This window comes from Capronia coronata, assembly GCF_000585585.1.
Source record: "Capronia coronata CBS 617.96 chromosome Unknown acBCG-supercont1.3, whole genome shotgun sequence".
Taxonomy (NCBI): Eukaryota; Fungi; Ascomycota; class Eurotiomycetes; order Chaetothyriales; family Herpotrichiellaceae; genus Capronia; species Capronia coronata.
This window is the reverse complement of record NW_006912895.1, coordinates 1,011,782-1,028,279: the sequence shown is the minus strand read 5'-3', so window position 1 is coordinate 1,028,279 and position 16,498 is coordinate 1,011,782. Positions and strand designations below refer to the sequence as shown.

Sequence of the window (16,498 nt, the reverse complement as noted above, 5' to 3'; positions counted from 1 at the left end):
GTAAAAATTCTACTCTGTATATATAGTATCCAAGCACTCTGTACCCTTCGTTGTCGCTATCGAAATCAACATAGTCTATCTATCTGTATTGTAACGTACTGCAGTGGTACATCATGGCAACGTCCTACAAAACCTCCTCACAGACATTCAAAGTCGCTCTGATCCAGCTCCATCCCAAGGGACGACATCCCCTATGTTCTCCTTCTCCCATTTTTTTTCCTGGTCACCCTTTCACCTCTGCTGCTTCCTTTAGGACCTCAATTCCATGTCTCCCTTTCCATTTGTTTTGTCTTTCCCCTCGTCATCGCTTGACTAACATGTATGCCTACACAGCCTCTGGACCCGGAGCACAATTTCTCCACGGCAGCAGCGCATATCCGCGACGCAGCAGCCCAAGGGGCCTCTCTGGCCGTCTTGCCCGAGTACCATCTTTTCGGCTGGGCCCCAGAAGACCCTCAATTCAACGTCATAGCCCAGACCGCATACCAATATGTAGGCAAATACCAGGATCTGGCCAAAGAACTGAAAATCAACATCGTTCCTGGCACCATTGTGACGGTCGATCCAAACTCGAAGAAGACAGCTAGCTCAGAGTCTCCTGCTCTTCTTCACAACATTGCCTATTTCATCGCCTACACGGGCGAGATCCTGGGCAGCTACTCGAAAGCCAACCTGTGGCTTCCCGAGCGCGCCGTCTTGATCTCAGGACCCGACTCTAGAAGAGCGGCGGCAAGCCAGAATGGCGATGACAAGAGCCACGATCATGCGCCCGCCCCGGTCTCCGGCGAAGGGCCACCGCCACCGCATTCGGTGATTGAGACACCCCTGGGTCCTGTCGGCATTGTCATCTGCTGGGACATCGCATTCCCTGAAGCTTTCCGCACACTAGTCCGACAGGGCGCACGGCTGATCATCGTCCCCACCTTCTGGACGACGGATGATCTGAGTTCAGAGGCGCGCAAGTACGGTCCGGATGTGGATATCACTTTCTTAAAGTCGGCGCTTATTACCCGTGCCTTTGAGAATACGTGCGCCATTATCTTCTGTAACGTTGGAGGCCCGGCGGAGGAAGGATACTCCGGATTGAGTCGGGTGGTTCTGCCCTTGGTGGGCAACGTCGAGGGCGGTTTTGAGGATGCCCAACCGGGGATGAAGATCGTCGAAGTCGATATGAGGACTGTGGATGTTGCGGAGGAGAATTACAAGATCAGAGAGGATCTAGCGAGGAAGGACTGGCATTATGGGTACAATCTTGAGAAGTAGGTCAATCACTGATGTGGCGGTTACACGAGGATTCGGAAACAATATCGCGTCGCCGGGTGCATATAAAGAGGCTGTATATCAGGTACCAAAAAGCATAACGGATGTACTTGTACAATAGGAGGGAAAAATCACCGATAAAATCATGAGGCAAGTTCTGTATTGCTGTGGAATCACATACACATTCGCTATGACCGCGTCTCTTAGTAGTGTTGCAACCCTAGTGAGGTCTGCTTCTTGTCTTGAATTGCCTCTAAACCAGCAAGCTTAAGAAAGAACATCTCTTTCTTTGATATCAGGCAGTTCATTGGGGATCTGACAATTCAGTCATCAGTTACTATCCTCACAACTTTTCACCGGCGTTTGTCGGAACTGCCAGCCCACTGGAGGATTTTCGAAACGACAACATTCTCCCGAAACCAAACTTCACAAGTCACTCTCGTCCATGTCACCGGAGAGGATGTCGAAACGATTGTGTGACACGACTTTGGCCGGCTGGCCAGGCAGATACTTCTTCAATCCCGCATTTGTGGTGACAGTCGGCAAACGCTGGGCGCACTCATCAGGATAAAATTAAATTGTCATCTTCCTGTACCTGCGACGAGACCGCATACAGTTTCTGGCAGTGAGAGCGAGGATGGTTCTGTTCAGTGACAGGTAGGCGTCACCGTCCTTGAATGTTATGTCGACAATCCACAGGTTGAAGATATGCTCCAAGTCAAGCTTGATAGCCTCGGCTGTCATCTCTGGTCGGACGGAGCGAATGACCAAGTTTCGAGTTGCGCCAAACTTGTCAATGCGAAAGGCAAGATCGTTGTTGAGGTAGGCTTGTTGAAGCTCCCACTCCACAGTGGCCTGTCATTGAGTTAGCACTCTGAATGTACATTCGATGGTGAAACATCAGCTCCGTCATACCGATCGGTTCTTGATAGAAAGGCCAGTCATCTTTGCGTGCTCGAAGAACTTCTTGGCCGCAACGGGTTCGACAAACGAGACATGAGCCGTCCCATTCCAGGGCCGCACGAACATCTGGAGGATTATGCCTCCACGGACAACCCTCGTGATGTCAAGAAGGGTTGTGGACGGTGCCAGTCCGCCCAGCTTGAGCGAGCGACTCTCTTCAGCACCAGTGGCAGGAGCTTCTTCCTCACCAAAGCCGTCTTCTAGTGCTTCTCCTGTCTCCTCGTTGTCCATGAAGTCGGTGTCCGCCGCAACTGGGCCCTCGACTGTTGCTGCATTCTCTGCAGCAGGAGAGAGCACTTCGCGGCCATCGCCAACGGCCTCTGTCGACTTCTGTAGCCAGTCCCAGAGTCGTGACCGCTTGACAGGCGGCTCCTGGGGGGGCTCCTTCGCCGCTGTGCAGCTTGCCTCGAACCGGCCCATCGGGCTCAATGCTCTCGCCGCAAGGAACCGAGCGACATTGCTGTCGCCGACGTGATCCAGCGAGTCAACGTTGAGGCCATGGTTGGCAACGGTGCGCCGAAGGGAAAGGAGCTCTCTGTGCGATTGGAGCTACGTTTGTCATCAGAACGATATGAGCAAAAGACTCCAGGATGTAGAATTTTACCAGGAACTCGTACTCGGAGACCGTAATGGTCACCAGACCTCCTTGTCCAGGTTTAGGCTCGCCTTGTTGCAACGGGAGTGCCGCTTTGGCTTTTGAGGGGATGGTCCTGTGGAGGTCCCGTTAGATTGGACGCCGCATGGTTAGCAGCAGTAGACTCACAAGGCACGCGAATTGTCCATTGTATCTCTCGGTACTTTGCAAAGGGAGTCCGTCGTGATGGGAGCACAGGGAGGCTTGATGAACGAATCTGACAGAATTTGCGGGAAGGACGTGCGAGAACGAGGAGAGGAATTCGCAAGCGAGGCGGCTGACTTGATCTTCATACGTGTGTCCAGCACAGTTGAACTGCCTCGTGTGTTGAGTCCGTCGACCAAAACGGCAGTAGATGCGAGATACTAGCTCGCGTTTTGTGTCTTCCGTCTCGAGGAAGACTCCATGACAGCAGATAAATGTCTCCCGGCACACAATATCAAGCAGCGCAGTAGGGCAGCTCAGTCGAGTTTCTTGTTGACCAAATCGTATATTCTGAGATCCTCACATTGCCCAACTCCACATAGCGGGTTCCCAATCCTTAAGGCCCCTGCATTTCTCTTTGGTCATCACCGGTTCGCTTCCAGGGTCCTGTTGTTTGCAGCCATCGCTGTTCACCCTTGCCACAGGCAGACGAATTTGCAACCACAAGATCTAGTGATGAGCACACCAAATGTATTCGATATGTGTTTCTTATCCTTTGCAATCAATCTTCATTCTGGATATGTTTCCTCCGAAAGATAGCACAGAATGCTTCGACGGTCGGGAGCTGTGAGACAAAACACACTCAACCAAGCTCGTGTCATGGAACGACATAAGCTCCCCACTGTACAGACTCGCACCAGCTTTGACTTGCTGGTTCCCTCGGTCTGAATAATGAGACTTATTCGGTTGATGCTGATACTGTACTCTGGTGGGAGGGATCGAGAAAGGGAGCGAACGGGATGTCGGCATCAAAGAGTGAGCATCGCAGCAGCATGCTTGTCGTCTGTCATGCGGTTCCCACACTTCAAGGTCACAAGGACATGGGCCGGGAAAAGGCCTGCTGAACATTCTCCGTCCCAGCAGCAGCCCACAGTCTCCCAGGGTATGTTCGTCCCGTGTGAAGCAGAAAATTGTCGAGCTGTTGAGCAGCCGATCAATTGGGAGCCTCGGTGGAAGTAGCTTGGAAGTCATCTCCATACTCCTTCATGATCTGCTCTGCCATGTCGACACTCGGTTTGATCAAACGAGCTCTCTCTTCTGGATGGAGATCCAGAAACTCTTGGAATTCTCGGAACCAGGTATCATCCTTGGCCGGACCTTTACCGTCATAGCCCACAACCATCTCAGCAATGGTGGCGAGTGCAACACGGATGGACGTATCCCCACCATACCGTGTGGGAATCTCTGATTGATTGATTGGTTTGAAGATTGACTCGGGACTGTCCTTGTCAATGGCCATCATTAGGCACTCCATTCGATCTTCAAATTTCCACCACTTGGGCAAGATCTCGGTGCCTTCGATGAGATCAAGGAATCGCTGGAAGTCATCAATGGCTATGGTTCCACGGTGATCAGTATGGGATGTACCGGAAGACCGGTCATACATAAGTCAAGGATACAGCTTGGGAAGACTCACCATCGCCTTTGACCCAGACCAACCCGTCGATGGGGTTTCCTGGGTAATATATGCCATGATCCTCATCCCGGGACGCATGGTCAGTCTCCACTCTCAGACGGTAAGCATCAATGATGATTCGAAGCACTTCATCATGCTCCTTGGATGAGAGATATGCGTCCGGAGAGCCTTTGCCCTGTGCAAGGTTGCAGAAGGGTTTATGCTTGGACCAGTGAGCTTTCTGGCACCTGTCTCCCGTCAGCATGGAGGTAAGCAGTGGAGAATGGAAAGCTGAACATACTCCTTCGAGCAGTAGTCAACTAGCAAGCAGCCATTGCATCGTCTCAGGGGCTTCTGAAATCCTAAAGCCAAGCAGTTTGCACACACCGAAAGCTTCTTGCTGTGGAGATACTCGTGCTCGATCTGGCTCACATATGTCACGCCACAAATTGGGAAAGTCTTCTTTGTTGTCATCTTGATGATATAGTCCGGTGTTCACAGTCTTGCAGTTTTTCACGATATCAAGAGAGAGAAGAGAGCGACCTTTTTAAAGGGACAAATGGAAGGAGAGTTATTTTGGAACCTGATCGAAGGCAGGCTTCATTGGGGTGAGCTAGGTGAGGTGCATTCACACATTAGTACTTGTTAACTTAGCAAATGTTCTGGTTGTTGTTATGGCAGGTTTGCCGACGTCCGGAGAGACCCTGAAAACTCAGCCTTGTCGGCCCGGTGTAGACAGTCCGGCGTGAACAGGACCAGAGGCAGGAAAAAAGAGCTCAGTAATGCTTGTCCAAGCAAGGTTGACAGAGTGTTCATCTTATAGCCTGTCTATGTGCTTGTAAGATGTTACAGTGCTGCCATGGCCCTCCATGCACATGCCCACGCCCACCAGCCCAGACCATGATTGACTGTCTGATTTCTGTGCAAGTCTGTCCAGTAATTCATTCATGAGAAGAGGGCCACCTGACTCATAATTATTCTGACTGTGCTGCCCACCCGCCTCTGCTAGCTCAGTGACTGGGAGAAGGACTGTCGATCCTGGCAAGCAAAGCATCGCCCGGACAGTTCTTCAACCACATCGACGTTGTGGGCGGCATGAGGGATTGTTGGACCCAATCCTGCCGAGGGCCCGTCTTCAGAGCGTTGAGTCTGCCTCGGTGCTGCTTGCTGACGATCACTTCCTCAGGTCATATGAGACAGCCATCAATGCATCGTTCGTTGAGTTCTTGTAGAGTCAGGGGCCGGTATCTTTTGCAGCAATGCCATGTAGACACATATAGAGGCCTGATCAAGCCTTCAGCTTTCGAGCCCCTGGAGCCTTTGGAGTCTTTGGTGGGACTCGATAAACAAGCAATCCGACAGCCCCTGTTGATGTCTGCCGTAGTATAAACAACAATACTGATTCTCTCAGGCACATTTTCACACCCATAGATCCGGCTGATAATCGGCCGTCAATCGCGGATCCTCACCATAGAGCGCCTGCCACGAACCAAAGCCTCCCTCGAGAACATATATTTCCTGTGCAGCGACCGATTCATTTCCATCAGTTTGAGCTTCCGATTCCTTATTCCGGGATCTCTGCTCTTCCGCTTCAGCCCGCTGCTTTGCCCGGGCATACATCAACGCAGCTTTGGGCCCCCTCTGCTGACTCAACATGCAGTGAAAGACGACCTTTTCTTTGTCTTTCAGGGTCCTGACCAGTTCAGGCATGCGCGCATCCAGCTGGTGCAACGGGACCCAAGTACTGTGTTTGATATTGCCGCCAATGTGATCTGAGTCTCGGACGTCGATGACAGCAATCTTGGATCGTTCTGCGGAGCCAAGGAGAAGAGGAGCTAGCTTGTTCGGATGCAGAAACGTCAGGGAGGAAAGGGTAATCGGGGTAGAATCGGTAGCCATTCTCCTAATTCGAGATGCCGATGCGTAGTACGATGAGGCCGCAGGACGAAGGGGCTGGGTTTGCTGTCCGAACTGGCGAAATATCAGGGCCGGACTACTTGGAGCGCGCATCAACCTCCAACCTCGACCCGATGATACTCTGGACACGACGATTAGAATTCCAGAGGAGGTAGGATAATCGCAATGACTTCAGCACAGATGTAAACACTGTACTGTAGTTACTACCTTACTGCAGTGCGTACTTCCTGGTGGTAGTAGTAGTACGTAGTACAACAAGCTGTTTGTACTGTTGTACTACAAGACTCCTGATTGGTGGAAATCAGTCACCGCCGAGCTCGAGAATTACTCTGTGACATCCACAGCAGAGCAATTGAATTGGACCTCGACGACACCACAAATACCTATACATCAACTTCGATCACCACTCCTTCTTCACAACCACCACCACCACCAACCTGGTCACTTCTCGCCTGTCGTGCCCGGCAGAGCGCACAAATCCAGGCACTGTATCTCCGGATACATCCTCCCACCGCCAACCATGGACACCGCTCCATCGATACAGAGATGCGCGCGGTCTCTGCTTTCCCAATCCTCAAGACGCATCCTCACCTCGACGTCTACCTCTACCTCTACCTCTACCATCCCATCTCTACGACTACCACTACGCCCACGAAACACAGCATTCGCAGCAACCCGCCAATTCTCGTCATCCTCGAGCCGCAGACAGGGCAGTGACGCTCCATCTCCATCTCCATCTCCGGCTCCTTCCAAGCCCGCAGCTCAAGCAAGCACGCCAACGCCGCCACAACGGCCGTCGATCAAAGACCTGCTCCGCGACCTCCGAGCGCGCGAGGAGCCCCGGAGCGACCAAAGTGTGAGCGAGCGCATGGACGCCCTGATGGGCACTAAGAGAGGAGGAGGTGGTGGACGAGCGAATTTCAGCGACATCATGGGCCGCGGCACTGCAGCTGCGGGAAGAGGAATCGACCAGAACAAAATGCTAGACGAGCTGAGCCAGGAGCTGCACGAGACGTCGTCGATCTCGCTGCGCCTGAAACCCTCGCTGGGGAGGACGATCGATGGCCTCAACGGCGACCCTTCCAAGGGGTTTCGGCTTCTGGAGCGCAAATGCTCCGATAACAGGATCAAGCAGGATGCGAGGAAACAGTTGTTTCATGTCCGGAGGGGCCAGGCTAGAAAGGACATCAGGCGCGTCAGGTGGAGGAAATTGTTTCTGGAGGGGTTCATTGCTGAGTGTGGGAGAGTTCGGCGAATGAGGAAGCAGGGCTGGTAGGAAAAGAAATCTATTCAACAGGATAAGATCGGATCGATGCTGGATGCGTGGCTGACTGAGTGTCAGTCTGGTGGACGGAAGGTCCAGAAGATCTTTCGTTCAACGGATCATCATCAGTCAACCGTGGTGCTGTACAAGGGTGAGATCTCATGTTTCACATCAGGTGGCAGTGCTTTGGGAGGCATGCAAAGTATAGAGGCTACGTCTGTCTTGAACAAGATATCGAGAGAGGAAAAAGACTTGTGTTGGTCTTCCCGTTGTCAGAAGTGTATATACATGTAGGACTAGCAATGAAGTATCGTCACTACCTGAGACGTCGAACTCAAGCATTAGGCCCAGCTTCAGGTGCTCAGGTCCATTGACTGAAGTGTCTCTATGATGCCAGTGTAAATCACAGGTGCAAGTCGGATCGTCTCTTTGTCTGAAGCTGAAGCTTCCGCTTACATGGATACTATTAGTATTGTCGACATCACCAGGCAACTTCAATAGTCAACGCAAAGACAAGGAAAGGAAGATATTTATGCCATCTGAAATTTTATTCACTAGGACTAGAACTCGTAGTACATGAACGCTATTGTGTGCCTGAGAACGCTCGATGTTCGCTGATGGTCTCCTTTTCTCTGTAACAAACCATCAAGACTGTCCTTTGGTCGCTTTTCTGCAGAAAATCAAGGATGGCCGTAGCAAAACCTTCTCTCTGACTCTCACTGAATAACTCACAACAGGAAAAAGCAAGCAATCTCTGACCCCTTTTTGTGAGATCTCTGTGCAGCTCAATTCTCTGCTCTCTCTGAAAGACCACTCGTCACCCACTGCATCCCATCAGTCATCACCATGCGTCTCCGTTCAATCCATGCTCGGGTATCATCTTATTCAGTGTGGGCACAGAGTCAACCCTCCTCAGCGGCATCTGGCCCTTGTCCCACCATCACTGACTGACACCTCTGATCGGCAAGGCAGGCTAGTACGGCTTTCTGGCCAACTTGACCAGCTGCAGCAAATCCGCGGGCGCATCTGCCTGGTTTGTACGCTTCAGGTGTTTGGCCTGGGCCTGCACGACGCTCAACTTGCGCTGGATCTCATGTTCGTCCGGGAAATCTTCAAGCGCGCCGTTCAGGATATGCAACTGTGCCGCAGTGGAGGTCAGGCAGGCGGGCTGGTCGTCGTACCATTTCAAGAAGGACATTGCTTCGCTCTCGACAACCGACGTCTTTCCACTGACTTCGGCGTCGCAGTCGGGTTTGACGCAGAAGGCGCGGAAGCCCGTGACTGCGTTGCCCTTTTCGGCTTCGGTTCGTAGGGCCAGGACACATTTGTGGCAGTACAGATGGAGACAGCTGAGGATGCGGCATTTGGACTTGATGTGTTGGCAGCGCGGGCATCGGATCAGACTGGCGATGCTGCCGCCTTGTCGATGGATGGATTCGAGACGTTTGATGAAGGTTGCGAAGTTGGGGGTGTATGCTGTTATGGAAGAATATGTAATGATTAGCACAAGCTGTCTCGTGAGCTTCTTGGGGAGAGTGTATATCGAGCAGTAAGAGAGGGGAGAGGAAGATTTGGTGGGTAAAGGTACAAAGAGGTGGATGTTTTGATGGATGGTGTGGGTGATGTGGAAGAAGAAGGGCAAGAGGAAGAGAAATTGGAAGTATCTCTTGCTTACCTGGCTCTTTCTCAAGCTTCGGCTTCTTGACTTGCTTGCCATGGGTTCCATGGGTGCCGGTTGCAGTGGCAGTGCCGCTGGCATCGCTTTCCACAGACTCACGAGCACGTTTCGTCTTGGCAGCTGGGGTATTCTTGGGATTGAGCAGCTCTTGACCCACGCGCAGGGAGTCCAAAAGACCAGGAAAGTTCTTTTCGAGACGAGTCAAGCCTGCAGGGTCCGGTTCCTGCGATTGACTTGGGCGTGCTGGTGCTGCTGGACGACGCTGAGCCTGAAGAAGTGGACGCGCGAGTGGTTCGACGCTGGAGGCAAGATGAGAGTAAGGTTGGGTTCGGGATATGCGTTCTAGCGATGCACGTGCTGCAGAGGCGTTGATCATGGTTGAAAAGGGACGAGTGATACTGGGAACGGCCTGGACTGAGCTGGCTTCAGACTTGACGCTGGGCGATCGCATGGGAGGCATGGTGGGCAGCTGATCGGGCTCTTCGGCTGGCGCAGGCATGTCAAACTCGTCTTCGTCGACGGTTTGGACTTCCATCAAGGCAGGGTCGTTGTCATTGTCGCACTCCAGAATACGAGCGGCCACGTCGTGCAGGAAGGGCAAGACGTCTCCAGACATTTCGGTCAACAGGGCCGCCCCGACCTTGTTGTTGTCATCAGCTGTGGCGCGGTTGGTGACAATTGCCAGGAGCGCGCTCTTCAACTCGCCATCTTCTCTCGCCTTGTGACGAAGGGCCTCGATGACGTTGTCGGTACCAAGGACAGTGCCCCGGAAGGCAGATTGGCGCTCGGCGCGCTGGTCCTCGAGAACTTGTTGGTCAAGTTGCTCCATCATGACTTGAACCACGCTGTCGTTGGCGGCGATTCTGGTGCGAAGGGACTCAAGTTGCGCTTCGAGTTGCGCTTGGTTGGCTCGGAGGTTCTGGGACTCTGAGTCGAGGGTCTTGAGTTGTTGGCGAAGGTCCTCTGTGTTGAGGATGGGTGGTTGTTGTTGTGTTGAGAGAAGAGGAGCAGGAAGAGAAAGACGAAGTTGAGGTTCAAATGAACCTGAGATTGAAACTGACGACATCTCAATAACAAAAACGACAAGAGACGTGAATGAAAAGGCCGCTAAACCAAAAAGAAAAGCAGGACAACATCAGACAGAGAGGGTAGGTCAAGCGAAGTTGCAGTGAATAGCCTCGAGCTGTTAACCTCTGAACAGTTCTAAGAGCATGAGGCGGAGGAAGGTGGTGCGAGCATGGTGAAGCAGAGAAAGAAAGAGAAGAAAAATGAGAAAGGCAGCTCCCCTTGGCTGGTTTAAAGACTGTCTTTTCATCACAGGAAGGCATCATCTCAACTGTGCTCATATTGACTGCGGCGTGAGTGATATCAAGGGTCTACCTCATGGTTTTGCCCGCTCAACGACATACTACCAGTTCTCTGGCGTGCTCTTCATGCGGTGATCCAGGCCAAGGTAGTGGTGGTATCAACATTGAGGCGCGAACCCGACGCCTTGATGCCAGTTTGATGGACCCGAAGCCCGAACGGTGACTTTGAGAGCCAGGAAGGATTGACATCAAGGTATAGTTGTGATGGCCCCCGTTACCAGGTAGGTTTCGGCAATATGAGTGTTTGGATTGTTCTGCGAGTCAAAAGTGAGGTTGTCGATCCTGACTGCTGTTGACATGATTCTGTCAACGAAGCCTACCAGACCTATCCAGAAATCATCAGGATCCCGGATTTCGGCCACCAGGTGGGCAGATTGGTATACTCAACGGCAATTCGTGTGAGCCCGAAGGCGAAACACCCATGATAGGCGATAAAGTCAGGGACCTCCAGGAGGAAGAGGGAATGAAGACAGACATGACTTCAGCCGTATGTTGGAAAGCAAGAGTGGTGCCCTCAGATCCACATGGCACTCTCCAAATTCAACGGTGTTTGTCGTCTTGATGCTTCGAAAGTTCTCAACATGGTTTTACTAGGTGATCACCTAGTAAAGACGCAACTCTCAACCACAAGCTCAGACGAACAAGCTTGAGCAAGGAAGGGGCCAGAGCAACGAGAAGGGACAACCCATGGGATACAAGGGGTGCGCCTGGGACCGGACTCCAGTTCAAGGCTCGGCATCCTTCATATTGCTCTTGAATCTCTCCAAAGCTCGCTGTTTTGTCTCGTGCCAATCGACATAAGGCTCGGGGTACCCCAGCTTGTCGAACTCTTTTTTGTCCAAACGATGGTATGGGTCGAAAACAGCCTTACCCTTGACGTTCCTCAGCTCTGGGATCCATTGGCGAATGTATTCGCCGCCAGGATCGTTCTTTTCGGCCTGACTAACGGGGTTGAAGACGGTATAACTGGGCTCCCAGCCCTGGGTGTTATTGTTCAAGTCCCAGTCGATGAGCGTCTCTGCAAAATACCGCTCGCCACGGCGATAGTCAACCAACAGGTTGCAATAGAGATAAGACGATACATTCATGCGCAACCGATTATGCATATATGCCTCGGCTTTGATCTGGCGCATGCCAGCGTCGACAAAGGGGACGCCCAACGTCCCGTTTTCCCATCGGTCGTAGCCTTCTTCGTCGTTCTCCCATTGGACAAAGTCGAACTTCAAGTTCTGCGGCAGATTCATGGCTGTGTGTGGTGTGGTCATTGTCGTTTGCCGATAGAGTTCCCGAAACACCAGTTCGCGCACCCAGCCGGATAGCCCGGCGTCGGCACCCCTCGACGAAAAGTCCGCCGATCCCGAGTTGTGCTTTCGCACTTCACTCAACACCTCCCGTACAGATATCACTCCGGCGCTGAGATATGCGGACAGACGTGACGTTGAGTTCTTGGCCGGGTTGGAGCGCGTCACGGCGTAGTCAGCAAGCTTGTCGTTTAAGAACTCGTTCAGACGCTGAATCGCCGCGTGGTGGCCTGGAGGCCAGAGTTTACGAATCTGAGATCTCTCTTGTTCACAGGAAAATTGTGTCTCCTCCGGTGGAGTTGGGACCTGACTACCGAAGAAGGATTGCAGCGCCTTCTTAGCCTTGGGTGAATTCTTGGAAGGAGGTGGCACAGTGTCGAGCAGACCAGGATTGGCCTTCACCTCGGCCAGCCAGGCCTTGTGATAGGGGGTAAATATTTTCATGGGTTTTCCAGCACCTGTGAGCATGGTGCCAGGTTCCATGACTGTCTGATCATGATGAAGAGAGACATGGAAGCCAGCACAATGGGAGTCGGAGTCGGAGCTGGCGTTGTTGACTTCCTCCAAGATTCTGATGTCACGGCGAAGCTCGTCGACCTCGTATTCATAGTTCGCAAATACGTGGGAAATGTTGTTTCCACGGATAAATTTGACGATGGTTGGCACCAGGTCGGCCCGTTCGCTTGCCTCGAGGAACACCAGTGGAATATCAAGATCCTCCAGTTCGGATTTCGTCAGCCCTAAGTTCTCACAGATGAAGTCCGTTCGGGCAGGTGAGGTGCCGTGGTTTCGAAATTCGGCAGGACAATTCAGATAGGCACAGAGCAAAGGGGCGTGGGATTCTTTGGCGAAGGTTGCTGCAGCGTTCAGCCCCCGGTTGTCATGGATGCGAAGGTCTTTGCTACGGAACCAATGGAGAATATTCCTGGTTTCTCCAGGCGATTGCTGTGAGGCCAGACAAGTGGCAAGTTGGTCATAGGGAGTGTGGGCATCGACATCTTTGGCTCGTTTGGTGCTTGGATGGTGGAGCTCAGGGTGTGAAGGCTCCTTTCTTTTGGACATTTTGTTCCTGGTGATTAGGTGGTGTTCAGATTCCAAGGGTGGACAATGGCTATTTGTGAAAAAGGAATGAAAACGAGGCAGGGCTGGGGTGATGGCCCATTGATACTTGAAGGCAGCTGTTCTCGGAAGCCACATACCTCTCTAACCTACCATTTGCTTACATTAATGACAGAATCCTGGGATGCAGGGGGGATTGGATCGTCAATAGAGCACGGGCAAGATCTTGCTCGAAATGATGGTCTCTGGGAGTTGATCTGCCGTTGCCTCGATCTCCGTCTGTCGTTGTTGTTGATGTGATGCGTGATGGGCTTGAAGTCATGACGTCGATGACAGCAAATACTAGTACTAAGGGGCGTGCCCTGCCAAGACGCAGCCTGAGAGAGAAAGAACACAAACTGCCAGTTGAAGAAAGTGGGAGAAGAGTCAGGCTGGCAGACATGTCACCTATTGACTTGCGTTGACAATGTTGCCGTAACTTCGTTGGTACTGACTGTGGTTAACAGCAGCACGGCCTGTCCAAAGAGTCTACCTGGTTATTGATACGTGGTTTAGGCCGACCCAGGAGCTCATATCACGTCCTACTTGGCTCACATCGTGAACAATACTACGGGTATGTAGGTAGGTATACTGGTGCATTGTCCTCTGATACATTCTTCTTGCGAGTGGTCCCCTGATAGTACCGCTGTGCATGTACAGGTCTCACCCAACAGCCAAGTACGATCACATTGCACGCATGCTCGAAGCGGTCGTCTAGCACACTGCTCCTATACAACACTATACCAAGAACTAGCATCTCGTAGGCACTTCGACGCTTACCTAGGCACCCGGCCTCCTCGGCTGGCGGGTGGACTACGACGTAGCACAGCGGGCCTTAAGAGAGAGGAGCATGCACACGGCAGAGCAAGCATGAGAGAAGTCTCCTCTGACGAACCGACGCTTACAAACGAGCAAATCCGACACAATGGATAGATCAATCGGAAAGCAACAGGTGGGCAGGCATGCATGCGCTGAGGGTCACGACCAGCGTGAAGGGTATCCCCCCATCCACTCTTGTGTGCTTCTGGTTTGAGGCCGACCAAGAAGCGCACTTCTGGAAAACAAAATGGGTCCAAATCGATGGGTCAAACCATCAAAAGTGTCCGAGCGAACTCGGTTACAGTAGTGCGGTGCCACTTGACCCTTGATGGAAATCTCTCCGTAGCTTCGGGTTATTGAAAAAGTGGCTCAACTGCCGCTTCCGCGAGTGGGAACCTTGGACAGAGGGGTCGCGGGTTATCTGGCCGAGGAGAGCAAGGGGACTCTCGAGGCTGATGTTGTCAGGTTGATGATAACAATTTGAAGGACGCACAATCAAAACTCAGGAGACAAGAATCCTGAACAAACAGTCGTGACCCGACTTCGGAGATTAGTTGTCATGTCTTGTAGATAAGTTCCATGTTAGTGAGCGAGCCGTTTAGCAGAAGAGTTTTGATGAGACAGACGGCTTGGTGGTATGACGGGAGATATTCCTCATTCGCACCTGTCCGGAACCTTGACCGGCGGTAGCATCTTCTAAGGATGCGTTGAACCAGTGAATTACTGGCCCACAACTGCTGCATACAGAGCACGAACAGCAAGCCAGAAGCGCACAGGAGATCAGAATTGCCGTTAGGGGTTAATCTGTACTTGCTTCGCTAAGTGCCTTTTATTTAGAGGTAGTAACTGAGGGACACAGTAAACTTCCAAAGTGGTTCGCCGATTATGGTTTCTTTCCTGGCATCTTGACTGTGTTTGGTCCGCAGTTTCTGAACCGGAACCAGCCGAGTCCTGGGTCCATCATCAAAAGAGAAAACAGGGGTAGGATATCGGCAGTCCTCCGCGAGAGAGTTACAGTAGTTTGACGACGTCGTCGACGTCGACACGCCCCAGCGTGCGGTCCCGCCAATATAGTAGATACCACTTCAGGACATAGTAGGCGCACACCCACCTCGGCATGCTTTTTCACTCAGCGTATTTGTCTGTGTGTTCTCAATTATTGCATCGCTGATGAGATTTTCACTCGAGGCCAACTCTGTCTGCCTCGGAAGCAAGCCGACTATCCGCATTTCCGGCGACATGGATTGTACATGCTTAACATGCACGGTTGTTCTCTTCAATAAAAATGACGTGGTTCATGCCGGCTCTCTGCTTGCTCATTCGAACTGATCAATCTCGCCGTGCAGGACAAGCGCAGAAGTCTCTCATCGGCCGGCTTCAAGTTGGTGGTTGGCCCTCGATTCGGGCACGGTCGTGAACTTGAATACCTGAAGCTTGATTCGAGGATGGCGCCATCTGAACATCCACACAGCCATCCACACGACTGTACTGTCGAAATTGGAGACAAATCTAAACTCTGCACCATGATTCCGCCTCGTATTCTCTGGCGACGTCATGGCGGGTCTGACACCCAGATGGCAGAAGCCACCCATTGCCTTGCAGTTGTGTGCGCCTCTAACACGTGGATAGCGGAGCTTCCAAAGCCTGGTGGATGTGCGGCAAGGGTCACACAAAGAAGCCCAGTTTCGTTCCTACCTGTAACTTATGACTGGGGGCGCAAAGGCATCGATCGAGCATCAACGTCTCTGGGCGACGTGGCTTGAGCAAGGCCTGCAAGAACTCGAAGCGCCAGGTCTAAGAAGTCTAAAGGGGTCAATTTTGGTGGTCGGCAGATCACCGACTCTTGGCTGGGAACTGATATCCTGCGCCTTCTACCCGGCGGGAAGTCTCGAATGCTGCATTGCAGCTGAGAACGCCCGACGCCGACACCCCTGTCGGGTGGTCTGGTTCGAAATATGGCCTGACCCCCGAATAATGATCATCATTATTCGCGGTTTCATTTCGGTGCAGCAGGTGACCATATGTTCAGTCAGAATCACGGACGATAATTTTGTAGTATTGATTCTTAATCACACATTCGGGTGACCAATTAGTTGGGGATGGTCGAGCTCAACCGTGCCCAGGGTCTCGCGTCGGCGTGGCAAGAAGCCATCTCAAGAAGCCAAAAAGGGTTGTTAAATGCGTGGAACGCCACAACATTATTTAACAGCACTTTTTGGATGATGATGATGATGTCAAAGTCCAGCATGTCTAGGTATACCCGAGAGCTTCCGAGACACGGCAGGGCAACAACCTCAAGGCTCAGCTCGACCCTCGCGATATTACCGCCGGGCTCGGCATATGGTTCTCTAGCCCTTGCGGCCAGGAAATAGCTTCAGATAGTAGATCACAATATGTGTTATTATTGAACCATAGACCAAGACGATCAAGGCTGGTTTTGAGACAGGAAGTACGACTGCTGATTGGACGGTGAAGGTGGAAGGCTCAAACTCAAGAGGTCGTGTCACTGTGTAGCCGAATCTCGCTTGGAGGAGGGATGAACCAAGTTGCGACGATCGTACGGATGATCTCCTCTTGAGGAGTGCGTCCACATGTTG

The 16,498-nt window shown here is 52.1% G+C and overlaps 7 protein-coding genes across 7 annotated transcripts; 2 read left to right on the top strand and 5 right to left on the bottom strand.

The window, feature by feature from the left end:
• Positions 1-321: 321 nt before the first annotated feature.
• On the top strand, positions 322-1,263 carry A1O1_03669 (uncharacterized protein; the record flags this gene model as incomplete). The annotated part of the gene is made up of 1 exon (XM_007724570.1): positions 322-1,263. The coding sequence occupies one exon, from the start codon at positions 322-324 to the stop codon at positions 1,261-1,263; it is 942 nt and encodes a 313-aa protein (XP_007722760.1).
• A 570-nt stretch (positions 1,264-1,833) lies between these two features.
• On the bottom strand, positions 1,834-2,643 carry A1O1_03668 (uncharacterized protein; the record flags this gene model as incomplete). Its single annotated transcript, XM_007724569.1, has 2 exons — positions 1,834-2,115; positions 2,176-2,643. 2 exons carry the CDS (start codon positions 2,641-2,643, stop codon positions 1,834-1,836), a joined length of 750 nt encoding a protein of 249 aa, XP_007722759.1.
• Positions 2,644-3,995: 1,352 nt separating this feature from the next.
• Positions 3,996-4,722, bottom strand: A1O1_03667 (uncharacterized protein; the record flags this gene model as incomplete). The annotated part of the gene is made up of 2 exons (XM_007724568.1): positions 3,996-4,396; positions 4,479-4,722. The coding sequence occupies 2 exons, from the start codon at positions 4,720-4,722 to the stop codon at positions 3,996-3,998; spliced, it is 645 nt and encodes a 214-aa protein (XP_007722758.1).
• A 1,154-nt stretch (positions 4,723-5,876) lies between these two features.
• A1O1_03666 (uncharacterized protein) lies at positions 5,877-6,356 on the bottom strand (the record flags this gene model as incomplete). The annotated part of the gene is made up of 1 exon (XM_007724567.1): positions 5,877-6,356. The coding sequence occupies one exon, from the start codon at positions 6,354-6,356 to the stop codon at positions 5,877-5,879; it is 480 nt and encodes a 159-aa protein (XP_007722757.1).
• A 538-nt stretch (positions 6,357-6,894) lies between these two features.
• Positions 6,895-7,650, top strand: A1O1_03665 (uncharacterized protein; the record flags this gene model as incomplete). The annotated part of the gene is made up of 1 exon (XM_007724566.1): positions 6,895-7,650. One exon carries the CDS (start codon positions 6,895-6,897, stop codon positions 7,648-7,650), a length of 756 nt encoding a protein of 251 aa, XP_007722756.1.
• Positions 7,651-8,611: 961 nt separating this feature from the next.
• On the bottom strand, positions 8,612-10,382 carry A1O1_03664 (uncharacterized protein; the record flags this gene model as incomplete). The annotated part of the gene is made up of 2 exons (XM_007724565.1): positions 8,612-9,114; positions 9,314-10,382. The coding sequence occupies 2 exons, from the start codon at positions 10,380-10,382 to the stop codon at positions 8,612-8,614; spliced, it is 1,572 nt and encodes a 523-aa protein (XP_007722755.1).
• Positions 10,383-11,408: 1,026 nt separating this feature from the next.
• On the bottom strand, positions 11,409-13,046 carry A1O1_03663 (uncharacterized protein; the record flags this gene model as incomplete). The annotated part of the gene is made up of 1 exon (XM_007724564.1): positions 11,409-13,046. The coding sequence occupies one exon, from the start codon at positions 13,044-13,046 to the stop codon at positions 11,409-11,411; it is 1,638 nt and encodes a 545-aa protein (XP_007722754.1).
• Between the last annotated feature and the right edge of the window lie 3,452 nt (positions 13,047-16,498).